The sequence below is a fragment of the Lonchura striata genome, chromosome 1 (genome assembly GCF_046129695.1).
Source record: "Lonchura striata isolate bLonStr1 chromosome 1, bLonStr1.mat, whole genome shotgun sequence".
NCBI classification, from domain to species: domain Eukaryota; kingdom Metazoa; phylum Chordata; class Aves; order Passeriformes; family Estrildidae; genus Lonchura; species Lonchura striata.
In genome coordinates, this window is record NC_134603.1 from 60,026,185 (window position 1) to 60,043,519 (window position 17,335).

General features: G+C 44.0%; 1 protein-coding gene across 6 annotated transcripts in view; it reads left to right on the plus strand.

Moving 5' to 3' along the window:
* The first annotated feature begins 640 nt into the window (after positions 1-640).
* The window catches only part of CARMIL1 (capping protein regulator and myosin 1 linker 1), a 194,785-nt gene continuing 178,090 nt past the window's right edge, over positions 641-17,335 (plus strand). For 2 of the 6 annotated variants that reach the window (XM_021528667.3, XM_021528666.3), the window contains exons 1-2: positions 642-902; positions 4,761-4,858. In XM_021528667.3, the coding sequence (XP_021384342.1) occupies positions 863-902; positions 4,761-4,858 (138 nt within the window). In that variant the 5' untranslated portion in view covers positions 642-862. Of the gene's footprint in view, positions 903-4,760; positions 4,859-17,335 lie in introns of all 6 variants that reach the window. The other 4 variants (XM_021528664.3, XM_021528668.3, XM_021528669.3 and 1 more) reach the window with 4 other exon arrangements.

Genomic DNA, 17,335 nt, shown 5'->3' on the forward strand with positions numbered 1-17,335 from the left:
CTTTTCTGGAAATGAATGAGGCAATCCCTTTCCAGTCCAGGCGGCCAGGACTGCTCTGACGATAACAACCCCCCTCTTCGTACCACAAACCCGTTTTAATGAACCCCGGGGAGAATTCCCGCGGGGCAAAGGCCGAGGGTGCAGCTGCGGAAGGCACGGTCTGCCGGGGAGGGCCGGTGCAGCCGCCGCGGCCGCCGGCAGATGGCCCCCGCCGCAGCGCCGACCGGCGGGCTCGGCCGAAGGAGGGGCCGGCGTCGCCGCGCTAAACCTCCGAGCCCGCTGCCCTCCTCCTCCTCCCTCGCCGCGATGGCTTCCTAAGGGCGATGCTCCCGGCCGCCACCGCCAGCACCTCCCCGCTCTGTCGCCGGGTGCTCGGTGGGCGCGGGCGAGGGGCGGCTCCCGGCGGCTCCCGCGCGGTTCGGGGGCCGGGCCGGGGCGCGGGCTGCAGCTCTCCCGGGGCGGGGGCAGCCGCCGCCTCCCGGTGCCGGGCGGGGGAGCCGGGCGGCGCGCAGGCGGGAACGGGGGAGCCGCTGCGGGGGCCGCCGTGAGCCCGCAGCGCCGCGCCTGACGGCCGCCCGCGGACCATCCATCCCTCCCTGGAAATGCCGCTCCTGGCCGCGCCGGCAGCCGCGGGCGGCATGTAGCGCGGGGGGAGCGGGCTCCGCGGGGGCGGGAGAAGCCCCTTCCCTCCGCCCGCGCTCGCAGCCGCGCACACACCCCGTGCTCCGCAGCGAGGCGCACGGCCGGCCCTCCTCCTCCCCCGCCCGCTGGGTGCATGCCCGCCTCGCCCGGCGCAGGGACGGCGCGCCGCTGAAGCAGCCCCGCCGCCGGGCACCCCCGGGCGCCGGGCAGCGCCGCCGCCATGGCCGAGGAGAACTCCGACGTCCCCAAAGAGTTGATCGGTAAGGGACGGGGCATGGCGGCGGGGATGGGGGCTGCGGGGTCCCCGGCGAAGGTGCTGCGGGGGCAAGTTTGGAGGCCGCCGTGCGCGGGATGCAGCGCTGCCGGAGACGGGGCTGGGTCTGTGGAGCCGGGGAAGCGCGGCGGGGCCGGCCGGGGAGCCCGGGGGGCTCCGCGCGGAGCTGGAGGGACTCGGAGGAGCCGGCGGGGGGCGGCGAGGCCGCGTTGCTGCGTGCGGGGAATGGGCGGGCGGGGGCTGCGGGGCTGCGGCGGGCAGCGGGGAGGCGGCCGCGGGCAGGGGCTGAGCCCTCGGGCGCCGCGGCGGGTGCGGTGTGTGTCCCCGCTCCGCAGCGGTCTGTCCAGGGTGCCGGCCGGCTGCGAGCGAGGGCAGACGCGCTGGGAAGCTGCTCCGGCTCCCCGCACCGCCGCCCGCCCGGGGCACGTCCTCGGTGCGCCTCAGCCTGGCGGTACGGGCTGCTGCTCCACTCGGTGCTTTTTTATTTATCCTCCCGGGTTTTGCGTAGTTTAAGAATCGCTTTCCTCTGGACGTAGGAGGGATGAGGTTATATGTAATTGAAGTTTTATGGCCCCATGCACACGAGCCCACATCCTGCGTGGTATACGCTTAGGAACTCAGGTGATGGTGAGGACCCTGAAAATGTTGTCACTGCTTTTGGGGAGCTTCCAACAAATGCATCATTACACACGCGGCATGTGTGTAACCAGTGTCATTTGGGGATAACAGGTCTGATGCTCCAGGCCCTCAGCTAGCTACCTTGTTCAGGCCGAATTTTCTTTGGTTTTGCCTGTTGAAGAACTATCTAAAGATCTCACCAGCATTGTAATAATTTAAAATGTTGTTTTAAGGACAGACGGAAACAGAAATTTGTCGGGCAACAAGGTATATGTGGCATTGAATACAATCCTTCAGACCTTATTTAAGCAATTTACATTGTTACATTTCCTTCAGTTTTATTTCCTTCAGGTTCAGTCAGCAAGTGGTTTTAGCATTTATCAAATATTGGTGAAATCTAGGTGGACATTTGCAGCTGCTGCAGATTTTTTTTTTCTGTAGAGTCAAAATAACTCAGTCCTTTTCCAGTCCTTTTGGTCTCCAAACCATGTGCTTTACATGAGAGACTGTAGTCTGTAGCTTACTGCTAAGAGAAGTGATGAGCTGGGAAGAGTTCTAGGAGTAGCTATTGTTAAAACCATGAAGTTTTCCTATTTTCAAGTGTCCAGACATGTTTGAGGTGGTAATACACAGTATTTCTTACTCTGCATCGGTCTGCACTCTAGTGTTTTAGGTGAGGTGTGCTGTGTACTACAGGGAAGAATAAAGCGAGCATCTTCACACATCCCCTCTTCTGGTGGCTTTGAACAACCTGAAGAATTACCCCTCCCCATCCTCAGCCCTGTTGCCCTGCACCCACTCAGCTTGATTTGTCAAGGTGTTCTGAGGTAGGGGGATCTGTTCATGTAGATTGGTTTAATTTCTAGCTGTATTTTGGTGTCTGCATGTTAAAAGTTAATCTTTAAATAGGCTCTTTGTAACAATGATGTTTTGAGAGCAGGATGAAAAGACATGCTTTAACGAGGAGTGATTGGAGTGTGGAGATTAAACTGGGGGTAGGAGTGTTTTGAGCTGCAGTTTTTGTTCTGTTACTTCCCGTGTGACCTTTGTCAGATCTCGTAGGTCATATTCTTTAAAGAAACCCTCTCTTATTGTTGGCTTACCTGGATCCACTCTTCCCAGGTGTGGATGTTCAAAGCCTCCAGCATTGGAAATGGATGAACACTTTAAAATGTGAACCTTAATGTTATGTTTCCATCTCAGTCTGAAAATTTACTTCATGAGTCCACTTGCCACCCAGTGTGGAGGGAATTGTCTTCAGTCCCATGGAGAGTATCTGTGAAATCTCTACCTTATCTCTGAAGTAGTGTTTCTAGCCCTTTCAGGCAGACAGAGCCTTGTGAGGAGCTGACATCTTGATGATGCTTTATGCAGTCTGGGCTCCCAGGCCCCGTCTCTCCCTGTGGCTTGTTGGAGTAAGAGTGCTGGAGCTGAGGGCTTGCAGTCATTCCCACTTCTGCTGCATGGGACCCGTGGGACAGCAAAGGGAAGCATGTCTCTCCATGCAGGTGTGTCAGGAGGAAGTCCCCTGCTAGATGTAGGCACTTGGAGCTGTTTGTGGGAGAGGAGAAACCAAAAAGCACAGGCTGCACGTGGAGGTAAAGTAGCAGAGACAGCAGCAATACCTTCTGCGAGGAGACGGGACTTGGTGAAAAAGACTCTACAGTCAGCTTGCTTCCGAGTTCCCGAGCAGGGGCAGAAAGGCCAGAATTGGACATTACCCATGGGAGAGGAAGCCTTGGGGGAGCAGGTCACATCAGGCTGGACTTTCTCCCGGGTTTCGCTTACCTGGCTGCTCTGGGATCTCGCAGCCTGGCTCTGGACCAAGCGGTTGCCCCGGGAGCCGGCCGCGCTGGCTGCCTGCCACCGGGGCTGCGCGGCTCGGGACAGGCTTCTCGCTGGGCAAGCCACTGCTACCGAGGAGCTTTTGTTTCCTGGTAGGAAAATTAAAATTCCTGGGGAAAACATGCCGATTCTGCAGAAAGAGCTCTTTCTGGTGAAGAGTTCTCCGACCAGCCACGTTTCTGACTTGCGCACCCTTCTGCCCTGCAGGCAGAACGCTGTGGCCTGGGTTAAACATCCAGGCTTAATAAATGGTGTGTTGTTTGTGCTAATGTCTTCTGACTACCGGATGAAAATTGTGCAGAAAAGCGCTATACAGAGCACTATAATTAAAAGCCTTAGGAATAGCCTATTATCTTTCATTTTTGCTTTTAAACTTAAGCGTGCCCGAGGGCAAAGTGTATGTGTCTGGAGAGGGTGGAGACAGATGCCTGTTGTTGGGCTGGAAATAGGTTAATGTGTTTAAAAGATTTCATTCTCGTTCTCTTTCAGTGGGGGCTGGGGAATGAAACTTACGGAAGGTGCCAAATTGGCTCTTCTAGATGAACTCCTCTGTTTATCTCTCAACTACATCAGTGTCAGTAGGTGTGTAAGCTTTCTAGACACAGTTCCCTGTGGGTATGTTCCTTTCAGGCCAGGCTGCAAATGTTCAGGGAAAAAGCTGGTTCGTGTCATACTCAGCAGAGACTATGTATACATGTGTGTGCATGTACATATTAAAACGTTATAGCAACTAATGTAACTTTGGTGTTGGCACCATGGGGTGGCTACGTTGTTGCTGGGATTTTGACCAAGACCAGTGTTGCCTTCACGGCATCCTCTGCATAGCTGCCAGGTGTTACTATCTGGAAGTCTGCTTGGTTTGCTTTGCTACTTCAATGCACAGAGTGCAAAATGTGTGAACAGTTGCTCTTCCATTGCCTGACCCATTTAGCCCCCTTGATATTAACAGGAGACTGAAATTTGTGCAATGCAAGGAGCTAATTTGCTTTAGTAAGCTTTTCAGGTACAAAGAATAGCAGCGAGGAATTTGTTGTATTTTTCCAGAATGGAGCTAAGCAGTGCTGTGGCTTGTCTTGGGAATGCTTTTGATATGTAAGTAGTGCTGTAAAAAAAAAAAAAAATCAAATTGTTTTTAGAATCCAGGCATATGACATCACTTATCCTATCACAGTAGACACAAATTATTGCATAGATGACATACTTAGAAAATTTTACTTGTGTTAGGTTGTGTTTAATACTTGTGCATGTGTATGAGACTTCCATGAGTGCAAGCAGTTGGACAACATAGCTCTGAGTCTTAGTGAAAACTCAACAGTGGCTTCTGTTTCCTTCTTGTGCTGACACTAAAGGTATTTAATTAAGGTATTTTCTTTTGTTTCAGAAAGTGTCAGGGATGTTATTGGGAGGAAAATCAAAATTTCTGTCAAGAAGAAAGTAAAGCTGGAAACCAAGGGAGATAAAGTAGATAACAAAATATTGGTAAGTACAATAGAATGATAGATTACATATGCAAAGGACAAGCCAGTATCTTTTCAGAAGGCATTAATTCTCCTCTGGAAGTATTCTTTGAACTTTGTGTGTGCCATAAGATGTCCATGTAATTTATTTTCTTACTTTTTCTTGCTTTCATGATAACCTGCATAGGAAGTTGGTGTCCAGCTGTATACACACACTTGTTTATCACATATGTTGTGGACTGATGATAAAGCAAGCTATTATCAGAACCTGTTCTAAAATATTTTGCTGCCTTTGCTGGTTAGGTTTCCTGTTTACATCCATAAGAGTTTTAAGTGGCCAATAAATGCAAAATGAAGTGTGTAGAATTAATTTTGAGAATGTGAAGCTGTTATGCAGTGAAGAGCAACAGTAAAACTGTTGGGCTTTTTGAACTCAAGTGACTATTTGTGTTTTTTGGTATTCTCTGTTAAGTCATACATCTGCATTTTAAAAGAAATGCTTAAAGTGGTGGATTCTAAATTGTTCTTAAAATTCTAGTTGAGGAGTGTCAAATTAATCTCACTTAAGTATGCTTTCCTGTTCTCCCAAGAACAGTTTTGCTGGACTGTCTTGATAGGAAGAAAGCTGTGGTAATGAGCCTCTACATTTGCATACTATCTTGAATATGCAGAAAGGCATGGAACTGTATTTCCTTGCTCTTTTAATACATTTCTGTCAGGAGAACTCTTAGAGTAACCAACACAAATAAGTACAATGCTGCCATAATATTTTGCAAGATATTTGAGATTTGGTGTCTTGTGCTCATGCTGTTTTATATTTGAAAGTTTTGTTGCCAAAGCTGTTATTACAGATATTGGGTACATCCTCCTTGCAGATGTGCTATTTTGTCTTTCAAAACTGCAACTTTTTAATCACTTCTGAATTATCTTCTTAAAGTGTGTGTTGCTATCCCTGGGCATTAAGGCTGTAGATAATGGCTCACTTTTCTGTGAGAGCCACTACTTAAAGGAACTTGAAATATTTTCTGCTTAATATCTACCCATGTTATATCTAGTTCCTTGATTTACGGTTTCTGTACTGGAAATAGATGGAATATGTGAATGTTGATTGATTGTCTCTATTTATTTGAAAGCCGTGTTTATAGGGAAGGCTGACAGGTTTCACTGAAGTGGTTACACTTGATCGACTCTTTGACTTACATGGAATCATAACTATTATCAATAGTGAAATATATTGTGGATATACTGAAATACTGTTCTGATCTGATGGGACCAAGAGAATGTCAAGCTTTGAATCATCAATGAGGTTTCCGAGGGATGTACTACTTGGCAGTAAAATGCCTAAATATGATGACTTGGGTGGTTTTTCTCTCTTTAATCTCTTAAGCTCTTAGGTGGGGGGTCTTTCACCTTCCATGACTAAAGAGGTACTGAAAGGGAGAGAACCTTTCACAGGGTCATGAGTTAGTGAGCACTACTTGTGTACATATATGTAGGTTTCAGTGCACAAGAAAAGTGTTTCAGGGAAATGATAAATCACTAAAGATGCCTTTTTTACAATGTTTCTCTGTGTAAATCTTTATGTGGGATTTTTTTTTTTTTTTTTTTTTTTTTTGTTAGTTTGGGGTTTTGGGTTGTTTTTGTCATTTTGGGGAAGGTTTTTTTCTTTTTTGCAGAGGTACTGAATATTGTCTGCTGTGGCAAAGGCCTGTAGAGACTGTGGTTCATTTTGGGGATGCAAAGTTCTATGAAATGCAGAATGCTCTGAAAAAAATGACACCAGAAACACCTTAAGTTTGGTACCTCAGATTAATGGAGACTTTTTTGCCTTACTGTGTCAGCACAGTCTCACTTCTTACCTGTGTAGTAGAGGACATATACCCTTCTCTCATCAAAAGAGTGACACTGAAAATAAATAACCTTGCTTCAGAAGTGAGTGCTTAATACTAAATGCAACAGGAAATCTGCCTGCAAAACTAAGAATTTTTGTACTCTGAGCTGGAACTTAAAGGTTTTCAGTAAATAATGCATATAGCCGTGTTCCGACCGGAGCGGGTAAAACCAAGTTGCTGTGCTTTGGGTGAGCCTGTCAAATGGAATGCTGAATAAAGTGTTGGCAGAAAAAGCAGTTCAGTAATTAAAGACTGTATCCTTAAGTGAATGCAGCAGAGGGCTCAAATGTGATTGCATGGGCAGCCTTCATGCCAGCACTCCTTGACTCCCAAGAGCTTCGTTTTGAAACATTCATCTTCTGAGTACTGTCTCTTGAGTGCACATGTGGCAATGGATTGTTTTGAGATTTTGGGTTGAATTTATTAGTAGTTGCGTGTTTATAAGCAAATTAGATGCCATGCTTTGGGTCCAGCACTTAATAGGGAGAAAATAGCAGTTGCCCTCATCTAGGTAACCCCAGAGCTGTTGTGAAATGTGCTCATGGCTTTAGAGGAGGCTGATCACAGAGGCTGGCACTGAGCCCTGACACCCAAATCTGTGCTTTAATTAAATGCTCTCTCATCCTTTATTCCTAGGAAAATCCAGCAAAATCAGTACCACTTTGAGCAAGGGAAATTATTTAAAAATGACTGCACTTGGCAGGTAACTATAAAAACACTTGACTGCTGGCCCTGTTGTTCACAGCGTATTCAAGGTGCAGAGTACTAGAATATGGATGCAACTGTATGCTTGAATCACTCTGCTATAGGAAATTCCTCTGATAATTAAGATGGAAAATAGAATCGGAGAAAAAACAGAGCAAAACCCCATGTGTTGCTTGAAATAGGATCCCAGTATTAAACTGGTGAAGTTGGTGGATAAAGACCATGCCTGCCTTAAGATGCTTTGGGTGCCAGAGTTTGGAAATTGTGTCTAGGAATTTTGATATAAACCAGATTTTTTCAGTCTGCACAAGTAGTTTGCTGCCTCCGTAATCTCAATCTGCAGTTATTTATTTTTTAGTTAGTCATAATGATACAAAACAGAAAACATCATGAGCTGCCTGTGGTCTGCTGAGACCAAATCTCATGTGTTCGGGCAGCAAATGGGTATCCAACTCTGAAAAGGCAATAATCAGCTTGAACAGGCAGAAGAATCAGTCCTCAAGCGATTAGGGCTAAACCCCAGTCCCATCTGGGCACTCTGGCAGAGCCAGGCTGCACTGGGGAAAGTGAGGAAACATGGGGGCATATGGGAGACCTTGAAAGGTGACAAGGTGCCCCACAGGGCAAGCAGAACAGACATTGTGGGGCTCCCCAGCAGGGCACGGTGCCCCTGTGGGCCAGGGAGATGCTCAGCAGGACTGGGGTGGCAGCTGAGCTCCAGTGGTCCCCAGCGCTGCGGTGGCCCCGCTGGCTCTGTGGGGTGGCTTCAGCTGGGAAAGCCACCGAGCTCAGGGGTAGCTGTGGTGTTGCTCAGGCCAGAGGTGAGTGCCAGAGCTCTGAAGCAAGGTGGGGAGCCCTGGTCAAGGCTTGCTCCAACTTTTGGGGTCACATGCCTGTGTCATGTTGGCTGCAGGCAGCCCAGCTGTGGCAGAGCCCTTGAGCAGGCAGCTCCAGGTGGACTCAGCCAGAGGCAGAGTACTCCTGCAGAAGTGGACCCAGATGTGTTTGGCTTCAATGTGATGCTCACAACAGTATTCTTATTGGGTTAAAATAGATAAAGACGTCACTCTTTTCTAATCAGTGGAGGATTGCTTTGGTTTTGTGTGATTGTTTTATTCAAACTTGATTTTTTAACGAGGACAAGGTTTAAGGCATTACACTGAATGAGTGCCTGTGGTGTTTTTCCTCACACTGACAACTTCTGACCTTCTCTCCAGTTTTAGTTTAAGCTGATGGGTATGGAGAGGTCTCAGTTGTGATGATAAGAGGGGAGTGGGGGGAGACAGCCAGAAAAAAAAGAGAAGCTTTACACCTACTCCCTCTTCTGAGGCCCCACCTTTTGCCACCATAAGGGATCAGGCAGAATGCCCTGCGCTATCTATGAGATACTTCAGTATTTTCTTCTCTTTTTCTTTTTTTTTTTTTTTCTTTTTTAATCCAGAAGACTCAGTGATTATCAGGTTATCATGTGCAGACAAATGCTTTTAGGGACTGGGCTTCTTAGTTTTGGTATTCATGGTGCTGCTTTTGCCTCCCCAAAATAGCCAAGATATCAGTATATAATTTTGTTGATTATTTCCTACTGCCTTTTCTTCCTCTCAGATTTATTGTAATTAGCAGCAAACACTGAGAAGTTAACAGGTGAGCTAAAACCAATATGTGAAATAACTGTGACCAACTCCTTATGAAATATTGATGTTTTTAAGAGTGATTCACGACAGGTTGGAATTCAGGATTCATCTTAATTTTTGTCTTTACTATTAGAAAAAGAGGCTATTCCTGCTCTAGTTGCCTTTGAGATTAGTTTTGCTTTCCAAATTAGTACTATTTTAGACATAAAAGATAAAGAAATATTGCAAGTGGCCATGCTGTCTATATGTTTGGTCAGGTTTGTTTGCTTTGTTGCTTGGTTTATTTTGATTTTTTTGTTGTTGTTGTTTTCTTCTTAACCTTAAGGCTATAGAATATTGTGATGTGGCATAGTGACCAAAAGCACTTTATTAGGAAATCCCATTGAGGAGTTTGTTATGCTTCTGCCCTCAGTCGTTTACATTCTCTTTGTTAAAATATCAGAGTGCTACTTCTGAAATTGAGACAGTTGCTTTGGCAGGTGGCTCTCCTTAAAATGTACTGTATGCCCAACATAAATTCACTGGGAGCAATTCACATGTCCTTGTCACTTTCTCTGGGACATATGTTTCCATGGGCTTTTAAAACAAAAAACTGAGTTGACTCCTGTCAAAGAAGTTTATATTTTTTCTATGCACATGGTCTGAGATTTCATGTTCTGCTATTAAAGACTCTCTTATAAAGAGTGGAATTGTATTTAAAAAATAAAATGTATCTGTGTTTGCTTTCAAAGGAGCAATTATGGCCATTCTGTGTGCTCTCTATGTGGCTTCTGAATACTGCTTGAACAATGTGGCTGACTCTCATGAAGCAATGGAGAAAAGCCTGAGCTCCTCTGCCTGTTCAGCTATCAGGGTGGCAGTCTCCAGGTGGAGGCAGTAGAATTTTGCACTGTCAAACTACATTGGGATTAAAAGCTCTGGTGCTTGTTTTCCATTGCTCATCTTTTGTCTTGAACCATCCGTGATATTCACTTTGAACAGAGATGAATTTCACATCCTGCCTTAAAAAATATGCACTTCTCTTAAACCACTAAGAGCATGAAGCTCACAGGGTTGTCTAAGGTTGGTTTTACATAAAATGTGTGCAATCTCACACGTTATATCATGACAGCTGGTGTGTGATAATGATGTTAAATAGGGACATTCTTTAAAAATAATGGTGTTTCCTCTTCCCTGCCCAGAATATTGACTGTTATGACATATATCTTAAGTGTGTCTTTATGAAGATGAAAGGAGGTAGGTGTTGGTACATCCCTCATGTCAGGAAATCTAAGTGAAGTGAGGTAGGGTAATCAAAAAATACTTACATGTGAAAATGTATTTTAATACATTTACAAGGTGCCTCTTAGAGAGCAAATAAACTGTGGCCTGTAAGATTGCTACAAAAAACTGAAATAAGAAGAGTACTGCAGGAAATAGAATTTATAAATTCACTCATGCAGTTGCATATGTTTCCAAAATAGGAAACATTTAAAACAAATACACATGTGCAAGTTTCATTGAAATTTACATTTATGTTATATACTGATCCATAAGGTTACTTTTGACTGGTGGGAAAATTTACAGATCTAGCATTCTGGAGTATTGTGTCCAGCTCTGGGACCCCCAGAGCTGTTGGAGTGAGTCTCCCCAGGGATTCTCCCCTCTACTCCATGCTTGAGACCTCGTCTGAAGTGCTGTGTGCAGCTCTGGGGCCCTCAATGTAAGGACATGGACCTGGAGTGAGTGCAGACCAGTACCATGAAGATGATCAGCGGGCTGGAGTACGTCTCTTATGAAGGTAGGCTGTGAGAATTTGGGTTTTTCAGCCTGGAGAAGAAAAAGCTCCATGGAGACCCTATTGCAACCTTCCAGTACTTAAAGTGGGTTTATAAGAAAAATGAAGTAAAATTTTTTAACAGGACCTGTTGTGATAGGAAAAGGGGGAATGGTCTTAACCTAAAAGAGGGTTAGTTTGGACTAGATGCAAGGAAGAAATTTTTTATGATGAGGGTGGTGAGGCACTGGAACAGGTTGCCTGGAGAAATTGTGTCTGCCCCATTCCTGCATGTGTTCAAGGCTAGGCTGGATGGGACTTTGGGCAACCTGATCTGGTAGAAAGTGTCCCTGCTCCTTGCAGGGGGTTGGAATGAGAGGATCTTCAAGGTCTCTTCCAACCCAAATTGTTCTATGGTTCAATGATTCAGTGGTTCAATGAATTGCTGGTGGTAGTGCATGTGAGTTTAGAAATTCAAGATGATTTCTTGCACCCAGTATGTTCCTTCCATGCTTTGGGAGGACCAAAATACAGTTTGTTTCTTCTCCCTTTCTTTAGTTCTGGGCAACTGGTACAGGCAGGGAAAGGAAAGAAAAAGGGACTCCTTTTTCAGTGCCCTTAAGTACCTGCTGTTGTCCTGGCTCTTGTACTTCGCATTTTAACACTCACCTGCAATTTTCTGGAAGGAGAAAATGTGGACATGATCTCACTCTTAGCATGCTCTGGTTTTCTGTACACAGCTCTAACAGTTATTGGGGTAAAAAAAAGTGGTGGGAGGGAGGAATCCACTGTGGCTCTGAATTGATCATGGAATCTTTCTTCCTGTCAATTTTTTTGTAACCCAATTAGAAAGCATTTCCTTTTTAAACTGCCACACTCTTTCTACTTCTCTTGCTGAATATATAATGTACCAAAGTGGTTTGCTAATGTGCTTTTGCTTTGAGAGGCCTGACTCCTTGCCACCATTATTTATGAAATGGAGCCTTCACTGAAGGCAAGGATTTTCACTGAAATCTGTGCATAAAAGAGGCAGAAGACTGATTATTACATAAAATTTCCCTAAAGCTGAAAATGAAAAATAGAAAATTATCATTAGGGTCAACTTCTTGTCTCAGTCACTCTTTGCCATTGGTGGCTTTTATTTCCCCAAGAGAGAAGACTTGGAGGGGAACACGTGTTATTTGGTATATTTGTGTGGGGTTTCTTTTTTTTTTCTTTTTTCCTATTACAGCTTGTTTAATCTGCCTGACTTACTTTAAGAAAAGACTTCTCATGCAGAGAATGTGGTTTACTTTGGTGTAAGTAGTGTGAAGGAGGACACAGTAAACTTGAAAATGGCTGCAAGGGCTCCTAAGTGAAAAGTTAGTGCAGTGTACTGTGAAAAATGCTTCTTGTTGCTCAGAGTCCCTCTCTTCAACCATTCTTGTGGTGGAAAAATTGGTGAATGCCACTGATTTGTTTGATTATTAAAATACTTTAGCTCACCTAGAATTTTTTTTTTTTTTTTTTTTCTCATGGTAATTTAATTCTCTGTAAAGTAATTACAGGTCCAGGATAGAAAATTATCTAGAAAATTATCCTTTAAATTTAGCTGCTGCTAGTGGTGTTCTGTACAGCTACCTGAATCCCCAGGCTGATTTCTGCCCTTGGTCCTGTCTCATCTCTCCCCATTTCTGAAAGGCCTACTCTGTGTCAACTCATGAATGATATCTTTGTCTTAGTGATAGCTTCCCTAATTTGTTTATTTCAGATGATAAACATTTAGGATATAAAATGTTGTTATAAGAGGCAGATTCTTATAACCCTACACTCCTGAAACAGATTTAACCAAATTAATTGGCCTGCTGGATGAGGGAAGAGAGACCCTGGCTCAGGGAGTTGGGGTTGCAGAATAAGATCTGAATAGCTGTGGCATGTGAAATTTAAGGCTAACACAACAAAACAAGTTTCTGCTATGAAGCTCAGAGAAGGAATCACATTGCTGGTGTTGATACAAATTAAAAGGGTTTGTGGGTCCTGTGGGGCTATTGGAAAGTGTTTGCAGGGTAGAAACTGTCATCAAGTGAGGAGTAGCTCTTATTTGAACAGGTTACATCTCTGATCTTCCTTGCAAAGTAACCTTTATAAAAAAAATACAGTAATTGTGGTCTGGGCCTGTCAGTGTGGATGTTGTGCAGCTTATCCCCTTGGCTGACAAATGACACTCATATCCCTGCATAGAGTAGAAGGCCTGTGTGACAGCAGGATGGGCTTCAAAGTGTGTACTTGGAGATAGAAAACAGAAGAGGAGATGCTGGGTCTATATTCCCCTCAAGATTTTCATCCTGCATTACATTTTCAAGTGGTGCTTGTTTCTGTGCTTTTTAGATCGGTCGATAACTGATTTTCCCCCCTTTCCACAGCTGAAGCAGTGGTTAGCAGCATGCTGCCTGTGAGGTAGACAGTGGTGTGCTTGGGATGTCTGGAAACACTCTTAGCCAGGTCTTAGGAAGCTGAGGTCATTTGGAGCAAGCCATTTCCACTTTGTGCCTCTAAGATGCTTGCCACAGGCATGTCTTTATGGAGCAGCCACCTAAGGTATACATCTCTTGAACTGGGGTCATTCCCTTGTACCTAAGACTTGTTCAAACCACTGCTTTTGTAGAACTCCATGAAATATTGAGGATTTGAGCAAAGTTATAGACACCTACTTCTTGGGCCCAGGGAGCAAAACAAGAGGGTGAGATGGCTGCTGCAGGGCAGTTTCTACTCAGATTTGGTTAGGAGGAAGTGAATGCCTGTTGACTCCAATCTGAATTGGGAGACGGGGCACTGCTGTGTTTGTTCAGGGTCAACCTTTGAATGAAAAGGCTTCTCCCTCTCTGCCTTGAAGACCTCTAGCAAGACTGAAACTATTCACATGAAACTATTGATAGAGGGAAAGCCTTTCAGAGGCTCATCTCTTAACAAACACTAGAGGCCGATGCTTAAGAATGATACCTTTTACAGCCATGTATGTGAGCCTCTACTCCAGTGTGAGCAGCCTTAGGAAGGGAGCAGTGAAGGTAGGTCAAAGCAGGTTTCTAGTGCAGCTGGCTTTAGATGGCAATCTCTTCTTTTGGTATTTACAACGTTGCAAGTAAATATTTGAAGAAGTATTAGCTTTGTTAGGTACTGGTGCTTTGTTGAGTAATAATTTCTGCCACCTTGGTAAGTTTATTCATATCCCAAAACTAAATTCATAGCATGAAAAATGAATTATAACTATAACAAGCAGCTTTCTTGACTGTGCTATTCTTCATATCTGCACTTTGCAAGTGTCAGAAAACCATAGGCTTTCTCTTTTCTCATCGCAGGAAGGTGCTGAAATCCCTGCGTTTTTGGTAAAGTATATTGATGTACTCTGTGTACAATTGTTGCATACACTATGGGTATCTTTATGCACTCTTTCTTACCTTGTGTCTTCCTTTTTACTGTCTGTCCATATCCTCTGCTTCAAAAAGTCCCTGGAAGCTTTCCCATGTGTCTAGGAAGGGATGGGACTGGGATTTGCTTTGTCAGGACTGGGATTTGCTTTTTAGTTTACCTTTTCTCACACTAGTATGCCTATTTTTCTAACAGCCCATATTCCCCCACTTCTGTTTCCTTTCCTTACAGAGATAAGACAAATATCCTCAAATTCCTTAGTATCCTTGCAAATACAGGAAGGATGGACCAAACATGATGCTGCTATGCTAAAAAATATTGTAGGCTGCCATAAACTTACTCTGTATACATTTTTATCTTGTCTTGCTAGCCAGGTTCCCTGCTTTCTTGTACAATTTAATCAAAGTCTATGCTAGGTCTGTTTTATTTGTGTCATGGTGGCAGTTTGGTTCAGGTTGGATGTTACAGTGTTCTTTGTGTAATTTGGCTTTAGGTTTTTCCACCTTTCCCAAAGCAGCTCTCTTTGGTTAAAAAATCCTCAACATAACAAAAAAAACCCAAAAAACCACAAAACAACCAAAAACAAAACAAGCAAAACTCATCATTAAACCCCAAACCATCTGCTAGCATCTCAACAACGTGCTGTGCAAATTCTACTTGTCCTGAGGGGAGGCAAGGCAGTACAATGGACACAACTCACTTGCATTGCTCTCTCCACATCTCTAGGTACAGGAGAAGTTGGGCTGAGAAAAGGGAAAAAGTTAAAAGAAAACAAGTAAAGAACTGTAATATAACATGACAATTTAAATGTAATTAGCTGATGTGGATGACACCAGAGCAGTGTAAAGGATTGTAAAACAGCTTTAAAAGGGTTTCATCTGTGAATACAATGCTTTGTTACCCAAGTTTTATAGTTCTATCTCTACTTTGGGAAGACATCCTCTATGAGACTTGACTCTGCAGATGGAGTTTTAACTGCATTTTATGTAATCTGTGCTATTTCCTTCACATGCTATTTCAAAGCCAGTTTTCTACCATTTACTTGCTTAGCTACACCATGCTGGCAAACTGCAGGAGAAGCTGCATGCTGATTCTCTTGGGGTTCTGTGTAGGCATGTCAACTGAAGTTTGGAAAAGCTGCTTATCTGGAGAAGAGTGTGTTCAGTCTTTAGCCAAAATGACAAGAAAATTCTTCAGGAGTGACCTAATACTGCAGGGACTTAGGTTTTTTGGTTAGGGTTTTTTTGTTTGTTTTTGTTTGTGTTTGTTTGTTTTTTGTTGTTGTTTTCAAATTGGTTTTTTGCCTATACTGAGTACTACTGAAAAAAGCTAAGACGTGAAGCTCTCAACTTTTACAAGTTGCGTATTCAAATTAGAAAGATTATAGATGGTTGCAGGTTTAATGGTGATACTGAAAATACATTGCTTTTTTGCCTTCTCATTGTTAAACTATCACCCTTTCCAGCTGGCAAAGATTTCTGAAACATAAATGCTTATTGTAAGCCTTTGAAATATATTCCTCCATGTTAAATATTTTGAAAACATTTAGCCAAAAATAGAAAACCTGAAAATACTAATTTCATGTGATATTTCCAGTGTGATGCAATCCTTTTAATATATTTCCTGTAACATTATTAGATGGTCCTGCTATTGTTTATATGTGCATGGAATTGTGTGAAATTAAAATTCTGCAGGTTTTTATACAGTATTAGCTTATCACAATGTATCCTTAATGCAATTTTAGTAGGTTTTTGTTCAGCCTGAGGGCTTAAGTCTGCCCCAAATACATTATTCTATTTTATGTTTTCCATCTTTTCTCTTGTCTTATTTTTCTATTTTTAATCTTCCATTGTTTATTTTAGAATATTCATTATGTTGCTTTTCTGTTTGGAGTGTCTGTTTCCTCTCACCATAAATTGCAGAGAGTTCTTTGATATCAAGACTGGCCTTAAGGACATACTCATAAATGAAGGAAACATGGCAGGTCAGATTCTGGGCCTCCCCTTTCACCTCTTAAACTGCCCCAGTCTCCCACTGCTCTCTGGGTTGTGATTCTTACGAGGTCCATGGTGCCTCTTCTTTCATCTTGGAGCAGCACGAACCTTGTCTGGAAGGGGTCAGGGAATTGTGCTTGACACAGAGCACTAGGAACCAACCTTCCTCTGCCTTTCCTGGGAGCCAGAGCTGCCTGGTGCTGGTGCTCTGTGCCTCAGAGCAAAGGCAGGGTGGTGCCTAGGAGGAGGAATGCCACCATGTGTGTACTTTGAGATGTGCTGCAAAGAAAGCTTTGCTGTGCAGTAGCCTCTCTGTTTGAAGTCCACAGTGTGGCTGTTCCTTGTGTAACTTTGTGCAGGGGAGCTGGAAGAGGCTGGACTGTACTGGGGGAGGAGGTGTTTCTGCTTGCACAAGTCCTTCTGTAATGCTAGACCTCTCTCTTGCCAAATGCAGGAATCTGCCTGGTGCTTGGCTCCAGAATGTGATGGGAAGAAGGGATTGACTGGTTTTGCTGCTCTCAGAGCACTGAAGAATTGAGAGGAAGGGAGTCTAACAGAAGGATTACTTGCTCTCACCAGCCTTTTTATCATGCATGTTCTATGAAGGGCCAGCCCAAGAAATGTTTTTTGATCGCATCTTCCTCACCTTCCCTTTTTTTTTTTTTGCTTTATTGATAGTACTTCTGAAAAACCTCAGCATGTGCAAAAGGGAGTACATAGTGTGACAGAACTACCAAAAAGAAGAGGAATAACTTTCTCCACCTCCCATGCGTCACTGTTTTTGAAGTGGTAATAGCAGCTTTTCCTGGAATATAAAGAGGAAGAGCTGGCAGGGACATGAGGCTCTGTCAGAAGCCTGTCAGGAATTAAGCAGGATTCCTTAGTTGTTCTTGTATTTTTGTGTTCTCTTCAAGCGTACTTTTCATGGACCCAGCAAAAATACTTCACTGATCTCACTGGGCATTACTTATTGGTAAGAGAGTTATTTGCATTAGATATTGGTAAAATAATTTGAGAACTTTTGGGAAAAGAAGTTATTTTCATGCATTTATTTATTTATTTATGACATTGTAGTTACCTTTGAAATAATAGATGTTGTGGTTCCACAACTTTTGA